Source organism: Piliocolobus tephrosceles, chromosome 9, assembly GCF_002776525.5.
Source record: "Piliocolobus tephrosceles isolate RC106 chromosome 9, ASM277652v3, whole genome shotgun sequence".
NCBI lineage: Eukaryota > Metazoa > Chordata > Mammalia > Primates > Cercopithecidae > Piliocolobus > Piliocolobus tephrosceles.
In genome coordinates this window covers 66,116,413-66,135,264 of record NC_045442.1, presented here as the reverse complement: position 1 = coordinate 66,135,264, position 18,852 = coordinate 66,116,413, and the positions used below count along the sequence as shown (strand labels likewise).

The window sequence follows — 18,852 nt, the reverse complement described above, 5'->3', positions numbered from 1 at the left end:
GGCCCGTGTGGATGTGCAGGGCTGGGTATGGGATGTGGGTGACGAAGGACCTGAACCCTCATTCAGAGTAACACCTACCTTCTGCCCCAGGAGGCCAGGAAGCCCAGGGGAGCCTTCAGCCCCCTTCTCACCCTGCAGGGAGATGCAGACAGTGTGGGGGTTAGGAACTGTCTCTGCAGCAGGTTTGGGAAGCCACCAGCCCCACAGCTTAGGGCCTTGCCTTCCCTTGCTCCTGCCTCCCTGCTTCTGCCCCCGGCTGGCTTTCCGAAGGGCTCCACTTCCTCCTGGCCCCCATCCAGGCTGGCTACTTCCATGGGCCACTTTGCATTGGTGACACCTGCATGACTGCTTTCCTTATTCCCATATGACCCGGGCCCTCATCATTCATGCTGGGGAGAAGTCACACGGACCACAGATCATAACAAAGGCCAGAAGCATCTAGTCGATCCTGGGGGTCTCCTGGGAGAGGTGAGCAGTTCAGAACGCCAGTGGTTGGGCAAGCAATTCCTTTTCACCATTCTGTTCTTCTTCAGATTCTTAATGCTTAGCAACTAAGGGCCCCCAGTCTTTTCTGGCACCCCCCTCTCTGCCTCTAGCTATAACCAGCTCATCTTATGTGGACATAGGGTCATTGCAAATGTAATGAGTTAGGATGAGGTCCCACTGGAGTAGGGTGAGCCCCTATCCAATGTGCTGATGTCCTTATAAAAGGGAGAAATTTGGGCACAGACATGCATATAGGGAAATGGCACATGGAGATGGAGGCAGAGATTGGGGTGATGCGTCTATAAGCCAAGGAATGCCAAAGATTGCCAGCAAGCACCAGAAGCCGGGAGAGAGGCCTAGAGCAGATTCTCCCCCCTGGCCCTCAGATGGAACCCGCCCTGCTAACACCTTGCTTTTGGACTTCCAGCTTCCAGAACTGTGGAACAACGAATTTCTTCTGCTCAAGCCACCCAGCCTATAGTACTTTGTTACCACAGCCCTTGCAAAATAATACACTTACCTACTCAGCTTTTTCCAGTACAGAAGAACTCATTTTTCCCCCATGACATGAATCATAGAGCCCCTTAGAGATACTGAACCCCATTCTCATTTCACAGATTTGGTGGGGGAAGCCCCAGGAGGTTACGTGACTGGTGGCCAACCCCTTACTGAGTCAGTGGCAGAGGCGGGTTGAGCCCCTGTCTCCCAGTTGCTCTGCCTTCCGGGACACAAAGGCTTCACAGAGCAGCTGTCTTGGTGAGCTCAGGCAGCTATAACAAAGTCTGGGTGGCTTTGACAGCAGAAATGTATTTTCTTACAGTTCTGGAAGCTGGAAGTCTGAGATCAGGGTGCCAGCATGGCCAGGTTCTGATGAGAGCCCTCTTCCTGCCTTGAAGATGATGGCCTTCTTGCCGTGTTCTCACAAGGCAGAGAGGGAGAAAGGTCTCTCAAAGCTCTCTCTCTCTCTTCCCTTTCTTCTAGGGTCACCAATCCTATCGGATAAGGGCCTCAACCTTATGATCTTATTTAACCTTACTGACCTCCCCAAGGCCAAGGCCCTATCTAAATACAGCCACACTGGAGGTGAGGGCTTCAACCTATGAGTGTGGGAGGGACATATTCAGGGCATAGCAGTGTCCAATATCAGGTGAGCTTCCAAGAGCACCCCACCAGCAGGGCTGGGGTATCAGGTCAGCACAAGAAGGTTTGCTACCCATGGCCCTGGGGAGAGGCAGTTCTCATGTGTAATAATGTGAGCTGAGGGCTCTGGGCTTATAATTTGGTCAGATGTCTCAATGAACATTCATTCCAGCTGGAGCTACAAAAGGTGCCACACCAAGTCTTTGGGCGTCTTCTCCTTGGCACCTGCCCCGGTGTAGCAGCTGAACGGTAAAGTGGCCTGAGGTTGGCCAAGAGGGGTTGTGGAGGGCCAGGCAGAGGCCCTGGCAGTGGGAGGGAGTCCCCGCTGTCCTGTCTTGCCTGGGCTGCTCCTGCAGATGTGCTTAGTCTGGGCATCCTTCAGAAGCAGGTCAGGTGGAAAAGGAAAGGCTGTGGGTCCTGACCTATGGAGATCCTTGGGGAGCGGAGGTGGAGGGAGGCAGGTTCCTCCTTCTGCTGGGCTTTTTGCTGGGTAATCAAGGCTGCCCAGGAGAATGGGTGTGCTCTTGAGGTGGGTTTCTGAAGCTTGGCCAGGCCATCCTGCCACTCCCCTCATCCTGGGACACATGCACCAACAGCACGCTGCAGGCGACACACCAGCCACGGAGGAAGGCCAGGGAGTAGGGGACTGGTGAGGCCAGGACGAGGGGGCACACACTCAAATACACGATATCCTACCCTCTGCCCCCTCTTTCCCAGCAAACCTGGGGGCCCCGGCTTCCCTTCTGCTCCTGGATCTCCCTTTGGGGTAAGAAGAGAAAGTCACTGATAAGAAGACGGGGCAGGGAGTGAGGGCTAGGATGGGCAGTGATCATTGACCAGCATTTCCAGAGTACTTGTCCCTTAAGCTCTTCCTCTTTAAAAAAGGGTGTTCTGGTCAAAAAAGTTTTGAAAATGCCACATAAGATATTTCCTTTTGAGAGCTCCTCAATGCACATTTAGCAAATTAAAGGTTCTGAGAAGGTCTGCAGCAAAGAAACCTGTGTAATATTTCTAATCTAGTATTTCTCAACCTTTTGTTCTTGTCACATCTCTTATTGTCATACAAGAGGGAAAGAGAACCCTGTAGGTGCAGGGGACAATAGTCACTGTCTGCTGCAGCTGGCATGCCTGCAGGCCAGGACCCAAGGAGGGGGAGGCATTTGCATTGTGCTCCTGACCAGTGGGCCATTCTCTGCTCAGCCAGGTGCCCAGCCCCAGGCCAGGCTCAGGGGGACCAAGAGCAAAACAGCAGCAGCCCCTCCCACCTCCGCCCATGACCAATGCTCTGTGCAGCCCAGAACATTCTCTCTGTATCAGTACCTTGGTTCCTGGGATCCCTGGCTCACCCTGTGTGGAAAAAGAGAAACAAATGTGAGACACAGAAAAAGCAGAAACAAATGAGCAAGGCACCTGTTGGTGGAGGCGGGGTGGGGGGCAGTCAGGGTGGGATTAGTGAAACATCTGGCCAGCCCTGGCTCTTCTCTGTTCAGGCATCAGGTCCCAGGCCAAAGGAGGCCTATCAGGCTACTGACCCTTAAAAGGTTCTAGTCTTCCCCAGGTGAGGGGCGTGGCAGGTGGGAGTATAAGTGAGGCAGCCCAGGAGGAAAGAGAGGAAGGAATGGGCATTTGGTTTGGACATGGTGCCCCCTGTAAGTGCACCTGCTGTGAAGATTGAATTTGAGCACTTGTTTTTCCAGGCTATCCTCGCATCTGCCTGCCAACCAAATGGGCAGTTAGGGTGGGGGTTCTGAGATGAACTCCTGCTCTCTCTGAAGCTTTGGAAGCATATAGCTACTGAATTACAGAGCATAAAGGAAAGATCTGGGCTGCCTTCCTGCTGCCTTGATGCCTTGGCAGGCTAGTGAGTTGAGGCAGGAAACCTTCGCTATTTACTTGCAAGGCTTAGTTACACATCTGTGGCTCAAGGTTATGCGCCTGGCACAAATGTTACTTTGAGAAAAATGTTTCCAAATCCTGTATGCCCCCTCGTTGGTCTGCCAGCCACCCCACTGAGCCTAAGTTTCCCAGTTCTGCCCGCTCACATCTCTCCCACCCTGTCCCTGATGTGTTGGTTGCAAAAGTCCACTGACCTTCATCCCAGCCACGGCAATTCCGGGAGTCCCCTGGCAGAGAGAGACAAAAAAAGGTCTGAGACAAAAAAAAGTTCTGCAGCAAGGGGGCAGCAGCGGGGGAGGTGGGGAGGGGGGAGGGGGGAAGGGGGGCGCGGTGCAGTGGACAGCCACCCCATGGTGTGACGGGAAGGAGGACCGCCCACTCCTCCCAACCCCGCAACCACCAACTCCGCCTGGGAGATTGGGGTGCTGAGCTGATGCCATGAGAATGGACCCTGAGGAAAGGACTTTGTGCAACTTAGTTTGCAGGGCTCCCTGGGCTTCCCAACCACCTGCGTGGCTCCTGGCCTCTCCTGGGAGGCACAGTGGGGACTGTGGGGCACAAGATGGGGCTGGGAGAGGGTCCCTGGGGTGGAAGGGGGAGCTTCATTGGAATATGAAAGGAGGAGGAGATGGGAGGGGAGAGGGCAGGAGGATGGAAAGCCACGGGAGAGGGGGGCAGAGTAGATGACAAAGTAAAGGGGCTGATTTCACCAGGACAGTCGTCACCAGTGTCTGATTGACATGACCCTCACAGTCAGCTCTGCGCATCTCTGCCCTCACAGACTGGGGAGTGGCTGGAGTGAACCCTGTTTTCGTATCAGCCCAAGGCAACCTACTTTGAGAGATATATGACGCCCAAAGTGCCCCTTAGCAAATCTCAAGCGGAGGTGATTTTTGGGGGTCCCTACTCTCCACTTGGGTCTTAGGACTGCAGTGAAGCTAGAAGTACCTGAAATGGCTTTTTATGACCCAGAGATGCCCAGGAGGAGGCCACCCATATCAGGGGGCACTGATGGGAAACCACAGTGCTGCAGCTGGGAGAGCCAGGGCAGGCAGAAGGAGGCCCAAAGAACTGGGACTCCAGAGTGTCCCCGGAGCTGGGGAGAGAGGGATGGGCGCTGGGGGAGGGGCCTTGGGGCTGCCCAGGATGTGGGGAAGGGGGAGGTACCTTGGCTCCATGCTTGCCGGGCATCCCTGGCATGCCCCGTTCTCCCTGGAGGAAGAAATGAGAAAGCATGAGGAGAGGACCAGACTCGGGGCCTGTCAGCCTGCAAAGACACTGGTGAGAATGGCTTGTCTGGAGGCTGGGATGGCTGTCCCGTTCGTGTTGAGCTGAGGACCCTGCTGGTGGCAGCTGTGTGGGCCCCTGCCCTCAGCTATGTGAACTTGCAGGAGGGCCCAAGTTATAGGTCACAGAGCAGGAAAGGCCCCCAGAGAGAGAGGCCCACTTAGTGGAATGCAAGTTCAGCAAGGGAAGCGACTGGCCCAAGATCTACCTACCACTCTGTGGTTGAGCTGTATCTGGAACTTGGGCTGTGGGATGGGACCAGGGGCAGGAGCCGCCCATTGGCCGCTTACCTACTGCACACCTTCCCTCCGGTCCCTGCCTGGGACTTCTTGCCTCGTTTTCACTCCAGCAGCTTTGCTAGGATGGTACCTTCTGGCTGAGCCAGACGGGAGTTCTTTTCTCTTTCCATCTGGGGTTCCTTTCCCTTCCAAGTCCTCTGGGTCTAACTCTTCCCAAGGGCGTGTGTCCCTGCCCATTTAGCTCCACCCCATTTCTGACCCTACCCGTCTGGAGGCACAGGTAGGGTCACCTGTCCATTGTTGCTTCTCTGGGAGAGTATAGGGTTGCTCTACCATCTTGGCGCTACCCTACCTTTATGTTCAACATCTTTACTTCCCCAGGAAAATGCCAAATCTGTGAGAGTAGGCTGAGATCAGGATGAAGGACACAGCACAAGGCGGTGGAGTTGGAGATGACAGCCAGGGACAAATGGGAGGCCAAGAGCAGGTAAGTCAGGACTATCATTGGCTACATCAGGGGATGGGGGGAGGGCAGTGCCTGGCTCCAGGAGTTGAATCCTATGTAGTGCCTGAGCACGAAGCCCCAGCTGGGGCCCGGGATGGTGTCCAGCAACAGGTGACTGCGACCAGCCTGCTGCCACTTCCTCCATCTGAAGGCCAGCACTGTGGACGGGCAACAGAGAGTGTGACAATCCTGCTCCCGGCCCAGCTGCCCCATTGGGTGTGACTGCTGTGGCTGCCAGGCCAGGCTGCAGTTCCCACAGGCTTAAAGGCAGAGGGGATGTGGTGTTCCCTGGCCTCCTTCTCAGCTGTCTACACTCTCCCTTTCCTGCCATCTTACAGGAGCTCCTGGTCCCTCCTTCTCCTTACCAAGGCTAGAGTACTTCCACCCTCTTCCTCCGTGATGGGTCTTCCATGCAAGTGTCCAGTTAAGCTCCCTAACACACAGGCTGGATAGCGAGACCCCTGCCTTAAAACATCCCTGGCCTGCTGTGGACAGTAGGAAAAGGACCAGGTTCCTGAGCATGACGTTTTGACCCCCGCTTCCTTCCTAGCCTCATCACCTGATACCATGGGGTGCATCAACTAGTTTCTGTGTCCCTGAAAACACCACCCGTTTCCACAGTTGTGTCTTTCTGCCATTTCTTCAACTGAAAACCCCTGCATCGTTTGGATTCTTGGTTGATAGAGCAGCCAGTGCTCGAGCACCCTGGGCTGCGCTGCCCTCGCACACTGACTCCTTCACCCCTAGGGGCCACAGACCCGAGGGCCTCTGAGTAGAGAGAGGCTCTGCCCTGTTTTCAGCCTGAAGAGGCTGTTTGACGGGAGTGGGGCCCTTTTATCTCTTCTGTGAAGCTTTTCGCTATCCCCTATTACCCAGCGCTGCATCCTCAATGCGGCAGGGACCACTTAGCATTTGTAATCTGCACACACAAATTTACGTCTGCCTGAGATGGCTTTACTTTTATCCTCTTTGGGCCAAGTCTCTAAATTCTACAAAAGGCCTAGAATCTTTAGTTCCCCATGCCAGAGCCCTCTCTCAGCATGACCCCACCAGTGACCCCTGAACCACAGGCGGGATGGCAGAGCTAAACTCAGGAAGTTACCACAGCTGAAAATCCAGAGCCCAAGGCCTGCCCTAGACATTAACTTCCTTCTCGTGGGACTGAGAGAGAAGGGCACAGCCACTTACTGCAGCTGCCGTGTGTCTGCCCTGGACTGAAAAGCTTTACAACCTTCCTGTATTCCACCTCCAACAATCCCTTCCAATGTGGGAGCGGATGTTACTCTCGTTTCACAGGTAAGCTAACCGCAGCTCACAGAGGCCCGGTATGATTGCCAAGGTCGTGCAGCCTAGGGCTTTGGATAGTTTGTGGTCTGTATGCCAAGGTGCTCACTTCTCTTGGCCAACCCAAATATCAGATGGACTGATGTTCTGTCTGCTTCCATCAAACAGCCTTAAAGCAGACCAGAGCCCCTCTTTGCTTGGGGAAGGGGGGTCCTTAGGTCTGTGGCCCATCGGAGTGCAAGGGTCGGTGTGTGGGGGCAGCTCAGTGCAGGATGCCCAGAAAAGCTCACTGCCTGTGTGCACAGCCGCTCTGTGGCCGGCAGAGGGCGCGACAGTACCTCATCTGAAGTCTGGCTACTCTGGCCACAGCCGTCTCCAAGCCCTCTCAGTAGTACGAGCTGAGGGCTCCTGTCATTCTTTCTTTTGGAGGGCCCCCTGCTAACATTCTGAATGACCAAACCGGTTTGACTCAGTACAGAGGCCTCCACAGTCCTCTGGTGTGGGTGCAGGTGGGAGGTCAGCTTGGGAGTCCTTGACTATTCCGAGGCCCCTGTCATCCCTCTCTTCCACTTTCTCTATCTTTTCTCTTGCTTTCCCCCAATGCCCCTGACCTCTTCTTCCCATCTCCAATTCGGGGAGCTGGGCTGGGAGTGCAAGTGACCACGGATAAGCCACTTTCTCCCACTGGTCCAGGGTTCTTGGTTGCAAAGTGAGGTTAGATCAGATACCTCCCATCCACTGGCGCTCCTGTCTCTTCCCACCCACCCCAGCCCTGTCTCTGCTCCCCTGCACGGCCCTTTGGAAGGAGAGAGGCCAAAGCTGGAGAGGTGCCATTTGGCTTGGTTGGTAGCTCCAGAAAAAGGATCTGTGGGGTGGGAAAGGACTCTTAGCTTTGGTTAAAAATGAAGCTCTAGGAGGGGTCTCAGTGGGTCTCTGCTCTCCCCTCCTCCTACCCACAGGGGTGCTCCTGCAGGGAGGAGGTGGCGTCTGCTTCAAGCTTGTCTCTGGGATTCTGTCTCCAATCCCAGAAGAAACTGTGCAGAGCAAAACCCCGGAGCGTGAGAGTCTCCAGGCTAATTGGGGTTGTCCTCAGCCCCTGTTGATGTGAGTGTATAAAGACACAATCAGGCACTCACGGGAAATCAGAGCCCCGGGAGCCTCCTCGGGAGGCAGCCCTCCTTGTTAGGGTGGCTGACCTTCGCCCCTTCCCTCCTCTCTGGGTCAATTCTCTTAATTCCGCAAATGACCCAGGCTTCCTTGATCCCCATCGCAGGGCCTCCGTCCCTCCCACCCCCTTGCTTGGCAGGAAGCAGGGGCGCCCCCACTGGCCTCCCCCACTGACCTCGCTCTGCTGCTCACTCCACTCTCATTAGGCTCACTCCCCAGGGCTTGTCTCTAGGGCCCTGCCCCTGCCTGACCTCTGAACTGGGGAACGGGGCTTCTCCTAAAGCCAAAAACATTGGTTCCTGGATGATGGTGAGGTGAGAGTCATTATCAAGGACTCCAGCGTCGCTGTGGCTGGGGCCCATGTGCAGGAGGCAGGAGGCGGGGGTAGGGAATGGGGGTGGTTATTGCCTGAGGAGGACAGTGGCTCACCTCTGTTCAGAGGGCTGTTCCTTGGGGCACGTCTTTGTGCGAGCCTGTCTAGGGGCTCCTTCTTTTCTAAGTCCCCTCCTAGGTTTTTCTGTTTAAAAAGTGTCTTAGTAACTGTGCTCAGTTTCCATCCACTTACTCATCACTGTCTTGGTTTTTGGAGGGCCTGGCTCACTCAGTCCAGCAAAGCCCATAGGCCTTGATTCACCTCCTCTACCTCTGCCTCCTCTTGTCTCCCCAGAAGGGACTCAGAGGTTCCTCTGGAGGCTCTCAGCCGCCTTACTTGGGCTGGAGAAGTGGGTGCTCTGAGCCTTACAAAAGGTCTCGGCCATGTGCATGGTGTGATGGCAGAAGCTGTGACTCCTGGGCCAACATCCAGCCACCCCACTGCAAGGCTGGCTTTTTAACCTCAGTGCCAAGAACCAATGCAGGAAGGGGTAGATTGTAGTCACTGTGCCTGAGAAGGCTCTAGGGGAGCACAAGTGGGTAGAGAGGCATTTGCTTTGAATGACCTTGAAGGCCTGTCCCATCCCTGATTTTGAGGCTGCCACTCAGACTCCCCAGCTGGGCCCTGCACCTGAGCACCACACAGCATTGATAGGTCCTCTGTTCTGGTCCCAGATTCCAGGTGGGAGGATGCATCCTTTACAGAGATGATGGAATGGAAGTGAGCTCCTTGGAGCATAAACCAGCCATGCTCTGCTCCTGTGGGAGTAGCCTCTTAATTGGCGATTTACTGTTTGTTGAACAAGCTGGGCAGGGACTTGGCAAGAAAGCACAGTCTAGAGGAAGGAAGGGGGCTTTAAGGTCAGCTCCCAGCCAAAGTCAGGCCAGGGAAGCACGGGGAAGTAAATGAGGTTCTCTAAGATTAGGCCTGGGTTCTGCTGCAGCCAGGTCTGGGTTGGAAGGCCCTGAGCAAATGCATCTGATGGCACAGGCTCTTTGTTCTCTGTAACGGAGGAGGAAGGCCTGCCTGAGAGTGTGGGGAGTTTGCAGGGAGGGGGTGGAGGGATGGTGGTCGGTGGATGGCTCAAGCCTGAAGCCTGGACCAGGGTCTTTTCCCCAGGCCAGAAAAGCCAGGTGTGGAGGGCTAAAGGTTTTCTCCCTATAAAGAGTTCTCAGGTCTTCCTTCCGGGAAAAAGGCAGCTCAGTTCCTGCTTCCCTGCCCCAGCCAGCTTCCACACCAGAGAGGACCAGAACTGCGGAAATTCCAGGTCCTCTGGTAATTAGGACCGGCAGGAAGTGATCCGGGGAATTACCGGGGTTGGGTGCCCCATTGAAGGCCAGGGCTTTGGAAGGGCGGCTGGCTTGTAATCTCAATTTGAGATCGGTTGATTTTGTAGTTAGTTCCAAAAAGAAAAGTCAGCTCTAATTAATCTTGGACTTTGGAGTGCATGAAAAACAGAGCCCAGAGTGCTCAGGGTGGGGGCTGGGGTCGCTTTAGTCTCCACAAGGTCTCAGATCAGAGGCCCAGATCTTAGTTTTCTTATCTTTTATGCAAATAGTCTGGATGTCCCCACTAGGATTTCACAGCTTTCAAAGAAAATGCTGTCCCCGCACTAGCAGGCTCCTGCATCTATGGCTTCCATCTGCACGGAGCACTTAGTGGGAGTGGGAACGGCATGGGCTACTTAGGTCCTACGAGAGCAGGAGGGGTGCAGGAAGGTTTCAGGAATAGCTGTCGTGGAAGGTTGGGGCAAGCTGCCTCCTCCAGGCTTTACTGGGAGTCCTGAAACCATTCCAGCTCCCTGGGGGACTCATTTGGGTGGAGTCAGTGCCAGTGGGCAAAGTACTCCACTTCCTTAATTCTTTGGCAAGAGCAACACACCAAGTACGCCCCGTTCTCTGTCGCGGACTCTGCAGACACTGCTCCCAGAGAGCCTGGAGGCTCAGAGAAAGACCTGAATCCAGCCTTCTCTTACAAGAACGAAAACAGCTCAACTACCACATCCTTTCCTTCCATTCATGGAGGGGTCTGGGGGAAGGTCTACTGGAAATCATCATGGCATCCCTAAGGGCTGCTAAGAGGCAGATAGTAAAGTCATTCAGAGCAAGGCTTTGGGATCACACAGACCTGGCTTCTCTATTTCCTAGCTGTGGACCTTGGGGAAAATGGTCTCTGTGAACCTCAGTATGCTCGTCCATAAGTAGGGAATTGAGTGAAACCTACCTCACAGGGTCATTACAAGGATTCAATAAGTTCATGCATGCAAAGTGCCTAGTACATAGCCTGGCTTGTTGAAGAGGCCAGTAAGGTAGTTAAAATTGCATGAGTTATCATTCTACAGAAATGTGTCCACCACACGGGCCCTTGCTCCGGCTGGCAGATCAGAATCCTCATGCCCTTTGGCTGAAGGATTGAGAAGGAGCAAGGAGAAGGGCCAGCACGGCCACAGAATGAAGGCTGAGATGGCCGGGTGGATGGGCTTCTGTCCCCGTGCCCTTCCCCAGCCCTCTAGCCATCTCATCATAGGGCCCATCCCATCTCCTCCCCAGGGCATCCCTGTTTCTGGAGAGCCCCACTGGCCTCCAGGAGGGGTAGCGGCAGTTGCAAGCACCTCTAGCCTGAAGCCCTCATGTTCCTCCTCTGGTCTGAAACCCACAGCCTGAAAGAGGGGAATGTGTGTTTCAGTCATGGTCCTTCATGCAAACCCTGAGGCTTAACATCCAGACCACCACAGACATCAAACGTGCCCCCAAAGTGAGACAAACAGACCAGCTCTGATGTACTTAGAGATAAGCTCTCACCAGGTTTTGTGATCCACATACAATCTGACAATACTCGTCAATCCTCTTGACAGAGAGCCAAGGTTGTAATGTTTTAAACACGCTTCGCATCTTGCAACATATCTAAAGTAGATCAGTGTCATAAATTTGGATCCAATAGATACCACATGGGTGCACAACAATACTTGCAGTGTCTAGGCGAGAGGGCTGGCCCCGACTGGGGCATGGGGGCAGCACAGGGGCCACTGACCACACTGGGCTTTTATCTCAAGGAACTGGTGGAGAAGCCTGCCTTGTGGGTCTGACTGGCCTTTGAGAGGATGCCAGGCCCAGTCCAGCTGCTGGGGGTGGTGGTGGACATTAGCAAACTTCATAGGCTGAGAGCCTGCGGTGTCAGAAAGGTGTCTGTCCCTCCAAGTGGGTCAGATCTCTGGGGTGAAGCAAGGAAGCTCATGTTGGGGGCCCATCGGCTACCCCACAGGTCCCGCTCACATCCTGACCTCAAGAGGCAGTCACATGGCCCCTGTCTCAGCTTGGCATCCCCAGCTGCTGGCACTGTTCCTCCCCAGGGTGGCGGGGGAGGGCAAACTCATCTTCCCAGTCCCTGAGACCAAGCCACCCTTCATGTTAGTGCCTCCTCCCTGGGCCTTACTCCAAGCAGAGAGCACAGCATGAAGGAAAGAATTAAAGAGAGGACTGATGGGCAAAAGAAGGGAGGTGGGGGAACAGCCCTCCACATCCCAGAGAAACCATTAGTAGGCGGAGGTTGGGAGGGTTGGTCTGTGCAGTTTGCTTAGCCTGGGGTGAGTCCCCTGAGCAGATATTCAACTTCTGCACCAGGGTGCAAAGACAGACTGGCCACAGGACTTGGACTGATGAGGCCTGGTTTCTAATTCCAGCATGGCTGTTTACCAGCTGTGCAACCTTGGGCAAAGTATTAACCTCTCTCATTTATACAATCTGGATAATGAGCTCTAACCACTGAGCCATGTAAGAACTGAATAAGTTTGAAAAAATGAACTTTCTAAAGTAGAGATGTGAAATATTGCTGCACTGCCCAAAGATGAAAAGTCACTTCATCTCAAGATTCAGAGGGGAACAAACTTCTGCCTGACCATGGTGATCACTGGCGTCAAGACATCTGCTGTCTCAGTGAGGCTGGGGCAATGGGACAGGCACTTGTAGCCTCCCAAGGAATGACCTCAAGTCCTTGGTGACAGGCCATCTGCTGCTGGTCATAGTTCCCAGTGCCAGCCCTCTGGCCTTTGGTGGACTTGGAGGCAGTGGAGAGTTGGTGGCAAGATAAGGGTCCCAGCAGATAAAGGCCAGCACAGAGGAAAGGGTGGCCAGACCAGCCATGGGCTATTGGCTTTGCAAGGCTAGGGGCTCCAGTGGCACCTACTGAAAAGACTCAGTGATAGGTTGGGAGCGGTGGAGTCAATGGGAACCTTCCAGTGACCCAGAGAGGCAGTGATGGGGCATGATGGCCTCACAGCCCCTCCAGATTCCATGAGAAGAGGCCACTAGAGAAGAGTAGAGAGGGTGGTTTGGCAGAGAAAGAATGGTTGGGAGGCAAGAGTCCAGCACGAAGGGGAAGGGTCTTCTCCTCAGTGCTTCGTGAGACCTAGGAGTGGGGATGCTTCTGACAAGCCCTGGATGTGGATGGAGAAAAGACGTGGAGGAAGGTTCAAGGAGACAGAGCCTCCTCTCAAGGTCAGGGCTCAAGGCTCAGAGCTGCTCCTCTCTTAAGGGTATGGAGCCAACTCTGTCCCCATGAAGCTATGACTTCCCTGAGCTGGAAGGGATTTTAATCCAGTCTTCCAGCTGATATAGAGATTTCTCTCAACACATCCTGGACCAGTCATTATCTAGCCTCTAATTGAACACCTCTGGTGACCAGAACTCCCTCCCACCTTCCCAAGGCATCTGGCGATTAGGAAGCTCCCTCTTCTGGAGCTGGAATTGCTCTTCTCGTAGAGTTTATTCATTGGCACTTGCTCTACTTCTAGTCATGCAAAAGAAGTACGATCCTTCTTCCGCACTAGAGCAGGGAGGCTCTGAGCAAATCTCCCGCGTCCTGGGGACAGGAAGTGCTCCCCCATCAGCAGGGCTACACTGGTCTTCTCTGCAAATTCAATGTAGCCTGGGTTAAATGTTTCTTCCTACAATCTGAGTCTAGGATTGCCACTCTTCCAGGACGGGCCCTCTAGCATCAGGACACCCTAACCCCAAGCAGAGGATTCTCCGTATTCAGGACAGCAGACCCCATGCCCCTTTCTGGATGAATCAGTCTTGCAGTTTGCAGCAGAATTCAGACACCTGTCACGGTATAATGCCAGCCAAGGGCATCGCCGTGATGCCTGGAGACCCTCTGCTGCCCCGCAACTCCTTCACAGCCTGAAAGAGCTGGCCCGGCTGCTAATGAAAAACCGACCCCGTGTTGCACCAGGAGGCAGTAAATTTTATGAGTCTGTGTGAGTGGATAGAGGCAACTGCGGGGGCTGATTTCCACTTCCTGATACAATACAAATGTCTTAGTTTATGTAGAACTAATTAAAGATCTCTCAGGTCTTGCCATTTCATTCACCAGGCACCCATAAAGCCATGTGGTTATGGCAACCTCCTGACTGCAGTGTGCGAGGAATGTGCTTTGCAGGGAGTGATTCTTCCCCTCCCAACATTTCTGCCCCTCTCCTGCTGCTGCCTTTCCTTCCTGCCTCTTTTCTCCTCTTGGAAGGCTCTAGCAGCTTCCCAGCCAGGGTCTGGAGGGCAGGGTTGCGCTCTTTACAGCAGGTGGTACCATGGGAAGGACCCAGACCTGGAACTGAACTCCTGCTCTGCCACTTATGAGCCAGGAGACTTTGGACAAGCTCCAGTGCTGTAGTTTGAATGTGTCCCCTATAGCTCTTGTGTTGGAAACTTAATCCCCAGTGCAACAGTGTTGAGAGGTGGCACCTTTAGAAGGTGATTAGATTATGACAGCTCTGTCCTCATGAATAAATTAATGTCGCTGTCGTGGGAGTGGGAGTTGTCACGGGTTAGTTATTGTGGGAGTGAATTAGTTATTGTAAGAGTGGGTTATTGCGGGAGTGGATTAGTTATCGTGGGAGTGGGTTTGTCATTGCAGGAGTGGGCTAGTTATCACGGGAGTGGTTTAGTTATTGTGAGAGTGGGTTAGTTATTGTGGGAGTGGGTTGGTTATCATGGAAGTGGGTTAGTTATTGTGGGAATGGGTTGGTTATCATGGAATTGGGTTAGTTATTGTGGGAGTGGGTTAGTTATCGTGGAAGTGGGTTAGTTATTATAGGAGTAGGTTGGTTATCATGGAAATGGGTTAGTTATTGTGGGAGTGGGTTAGTTATCATGGAAGTGGGTTAGTTATTGTGGGAGTGGGTATGTGATTGCGAGAGTGGGCTTGTTGTAAAAGCAAGCCCAGCCTTCTCTTGCTCGTGTTCTCTCGCCCTCTCCTGCCCTTCCACTGTCCACCACGGGATGACACAACAAGAAGGTCCTCACCAGATATGGGCCCCTTGACTGTGGGCTTCCCAGCCTCCACAATGGTAAGAAATAAGTTTCTTGTCTTTATAAATTACCCAGTCTGTGGTGTTCTGTTATAGTAACATGAAACGGACTAAGACACAGTTTTCTTATTTTTAAAATAGGAGAATAGTCATACCAACCTCACAGAGTGCTTTTAGGGCTAGAAATAATGCAGTTTGTGTTGAAAGACAGTGCCTGGACCATAGTATGTGTTCAGTAAGTAGTGACTGCCATAAAACTATTATTGCTATTATAGTTATTGTAACGACTGCTTCTGGGTCTTTGCTCAAATTGTTTACCTATCTAAAATATTGTTTCCATTCATATTTTCTGGTTGAAGGCCCACAGTGGTAGATTAAAAATGGCCACAACCGGGTGCGGTGGCTCATGCCTGTAATCCCAGCATTTTGGGAGGCTGAGGTGGGAGGATCACGAGGTCAAGAGATTGAGACCATCCTGGCCAACATGGTGAAACCCCGTCTCTACCAAAAATACAAAATTTAACTGGGCGTGGTGGTACGCACCTGTAGTCCCAGCTACTCAGGAGGCTGAGGCAGGAGAATCACTTGAACCTGGGAGGCGGGTTTTGCAGTGAGCTGAGATCACACCACTGCACTCCAACCTGGTGACAGAGTGAGACTCTGTCTCAAAAACAAAAAACAACAAAAACAAAAAAACCAAAAAATGAGGCCACAAATGCTTTCTACTCCTCCAATGAAGAAGTAGAGCCTAAGACTCTTCCCACACCAATAAGACATTAGAAAATGTGATACAAGCAGATACGTGACAAGTCTTTATGCACTGGGACCTGCCCACTTTGAATGCTGCCCTGGATCTGCTGTGCTGTAAGAAAGTCTGTCTAGCTTCCTGGAGGATAAGAGGCCATGTGGAGAACAGGAGCCCCCAGCCCACAGCCAGCACTGAGCACCAGACATGTGAATGGGGCCATCTCGTCCCCTCCCACCCTTCTATCTGTCATTTGGTGTGACTGCATGAGTGAGCCCAGGTGAGAATAGCAGAATTCCCAGACTGTCAATCCACAGAATTGTGACAGAGAGTCAGCAAACTTGGAATGGTTTGTTACGCAGCAAGAGATAACTGATACATCCACCCATTCATCAAGGTTGAGTTCTCAGGCTGTCTTCTCCCAGGATATTTCCCAAACTTCTCTTAATCTGAAATTTGTCTCTCCACCTCCTTTAATCACGCCGTGCCTTGTGACAGTAGCACTTAATAAAGTCTGCCTTCACTGGGGTTATTTGTGCAGGAGTGCTTCTGACTCTCTGGCCCATGAGAGCTGGACCCCTCCATGTCCTACATCCTTGCTCAGCACAGAAAGAACTCTGCCTAGCTGGATCCCAGTAATCTGGCTCCCACTTATCAGGCCCTCGGGGGGCCAGTGAGAACCTGGCCTGCCTCTGTACAGGCACAGCCATCTAGGTTGGAAGGGAGAGACCCTCTTGGGTCTGAGGTCCAGTAGGCCACTGATTTGTCCAAAGTCCTGCCCCACTTGGATCCTTCCCCTCCATCTTACCTTCCGGCCGTGGTAGCCCTGGATCCCTGGGTCTCCCTGGGGAACAAAGAGAGGGCCATTAAAGAGGTTTTCCCACTGCCAAACTTTGACTTGTGCTGTTCCCCACGCAATACCATCCCTCTCCCTCTCAATTACTCCAAGCCCCCCTGCCCCTTCAACACTCATCTCCAGGTTTCCTAGGAGCAACAGCTCTTAGCTTCCTCTGAGGCCAACACAGATTGTTCTACTCTTGAGAACCAGCTCCACTTTGCAGAGGCTGAGGAATGGTGGGAAGAGTCACTTGGGTAGGGACCCAGGAGACCTGATTCCACTGAACATGGACAAGCCACTTTCCCCCAGGGCTCTCAGCTTCTGCATGTATAAAACAGTTGGGCACAATCAGTGCTTGGCATCTTCTTGTCCCCAGAGCCCCAGGGTCCCCAGCTTCAAAGGGAGAGCCTGTTTGACATTGTGGGCTTCTGGGTGAGGGTTCTCTGGAGACTGGATGACCCCAGAGGTCTCTTCCCATTCTGACACCTTATAAAACACTATTTTATTTGGATATTGTGACGGTGTTCTGGGCATGAGCTAAGAGTTTCCAGCTAGACACTATGCTCCTCAGAGGATGGACTGTGCCTTCAATGCAGGCCCGTAGCACTTGCTTCATTGGCCTGGGCACACGAGAAGTGAAATTCTTGTTGGAACCAAATTAGTTCCTAAGAGGAGGGTGGTGTTTTGGAAGTGGGTCAAGCTTGATCCATCTCTCAGCTGAGATCCCTCTCTGCTCCTGCCTCAGTCACCTTCTGTGCTGCCTCCCCCTCCCTCCTGCAGGGAATTCTCCCACCTGTTCAACACATCACCCAGAAGGACACTCACCTTTGGTCCTGGAGGCCCAGGTAAGCCCTGTGAAAGCAAAAAAAAAAAAAAAAAAAAAAAAGTGGTGAGTAGAGCTGGTTTCCACTGGTAAATGGTTGGGGCTAGCCATACTTACAATAGAGCCTAGGGGCAGAGTAGCCCCCAGTAGCTATGGCAAGAGAATAGGCATGCTAGCCAACAGCTGTAGCGGATCCCAGAAGGCGATCTGAAACCTGCTGAGGGCACGTGGGGATAACAGGCTTATGTCCCTCTTTGCAGCCATGTGGGCGCCGTGGGCAACTCTGCTGTGCTCGCCCATGGAAAGTAGGTCAGCGGCATCATGCTAAATTGACAGTGTGGTTTGGTCCAGATCCTCATTCACCCACCTCCTAATTGGAACCCCTCCCTAGAAAGCCAGCCTTGCCCAGCAGAGCCTTGGTTTTGCCCTTGGTCCTGCCTGCCGGCGGAGGAGCCCTCTGTCTCCTTCTGCCTAGGGTGCCGTGGGCATGGCAGCTGGCCACAGTGAGGTGGTGTGAGTCGAGGGAGAAGCCAGGGAAGGCTGGCTCCACCGCAGCCTTGGGTGTAGGTGTGGACAGCAAACGTGGGCTGGAGAAAGCCATGATGCCTGAGTCTGGTCTGTTGCAATTGGTTTAAGAAACATGCTCTCTGGTTTTCTTTTTTTGTTTGTTGTTGTTATAAACAATCTAACAAAGAAAACCACCTGGCTTGGGTTCAGTGAGTGAGAGCCCGAAGTGTTAGGAGGGGGGTGGGTGGAAAGGGCAGTGGTCAGCAAAAAGTGAATTCTGAGTACTTTTTGGTTTTCTTGCCTTAGTTTGGTTCTGTTTCCTAAGTTTCCCTTCCTTTCAGGTTTTCCCATCTAAAAACTGGTGGAAATAAGACTAATCCTCCTCTGTGGGGTGCTGGGGAGAAATTGTGGAAAAATTAAAAATTCATTGTAGGGGTCAAGCGTTGCAGGGGTCATTGTGCTGGCCTTCCCAGCCAAGGTGGGTGCCCTGTTCGGCCATAGCTATGGCCCAGCCCAGGGAGACCCTATTACAAGCTTCAAGATTGAAAGCTGGGCAGCCAAGGGGCCCAGACATGCAACCAGGCCATCTAGAATGTGGCCATACACACAGAGTGCTATTTGTTGGGGACATCCTGGCCTCTGGGACTCCACCTCTGGGAGTCTATTCCAGCAAAACTATCAGAGATGCGCACAAACATTATGTTTCTTTGTCTATGTTCCATTCTTTTCACAATGAATTTATGGTGCTTTTGTCATAAGAAGGAAAAACAGGTTTTGTTTTGGTTTCTCTATCACATGGGAAAAACATTATTTAAAAAGCATTTTGCCCTTTACCTGCCTCTCCAATAACATTAGTCGTATGGGTGGGAGGAACACCCGTTTTCTCTGAAGTCCAGGTACCCACTGAATTATTCTGTCCTTGGGCTTTGTTGTATAAATTGGGCTGAAAAAGAGTGGAGTCTTAGCCAGGGCTTGAACATGGGTGACTTGGTGACCACTGGGCTTGACCTGTCACTTGAATGTGGTCCAGGCTGGAGGGGTGCCAGTTGGCCTCTCTGGAGTCCTCCAGGTAGTGGCCCTGCAGGCCCTGCAGGCTTGATGCATCCTCAGGCTTGGCACAGGGCTCTTGGCTGACTGGGCCTTCAGCTCAGCTGGCAGGTGGCCCAGCAGTGTGAAACCTGCACACACCCCTGGAACTCTTGTTCATTGGGGTGCCAGATGACCCCTCACTACCTCCTTCAAAACCCACTGCCCCTGACTC

The 18,852-nt window shown here is 53.0% G+C and overlaps 1 protein-coding gene across 16 annotated transcripts in view; it reads right to left on the bottom strand.

Annotated features, from left to right (window-relative positions):
• The window catches only part of COL13A1 (collagen type XIII alpha 1 chain), a 157,387-nt gene that overhangs the window by 37,589 nt on the left and 100,946 nt on the right, over window positions 1-18,852 (bottom strand). For 13 of the 16 annotated variants that reach the window (XM_023204772.2, XM_031936232.1, XM_023204769.2 and 10 more), the window contains 6 exons: window positions 17,087-17,113; window positions 16,232-16,267; window positions 4,690-4,734; window positions 3,717-3,749; window positions 2,947-2,973; window positions 79-132 (listed from right to left, as the gene is read on the bottom strand). In XM_023204772.2, coding sequence (XP_023060540.2) covers window positions 79-132; window positions 2,947-2,973; window positions 3,717-3,749; window positions 4,690-4,734; window positions 16,232-16,267; window positions 17,087-17,113 — 222 coding nt within the window. Of the gene's footprint in view, window positions 1-78; window positions 133-2,322; window positions 2,386-2,946; window positions 2,974-3,716; window positions 3,750-4,689; window positions 4,735-16,231; window positions 16,268-17,086; window positions 17,114-18,852 lie in introns of all 16 variants that reach the window. The other 3 variants (XM_031936230.1, XM_031936231.1, XM_031936233.1) reach the window with 1 other exon arrangement.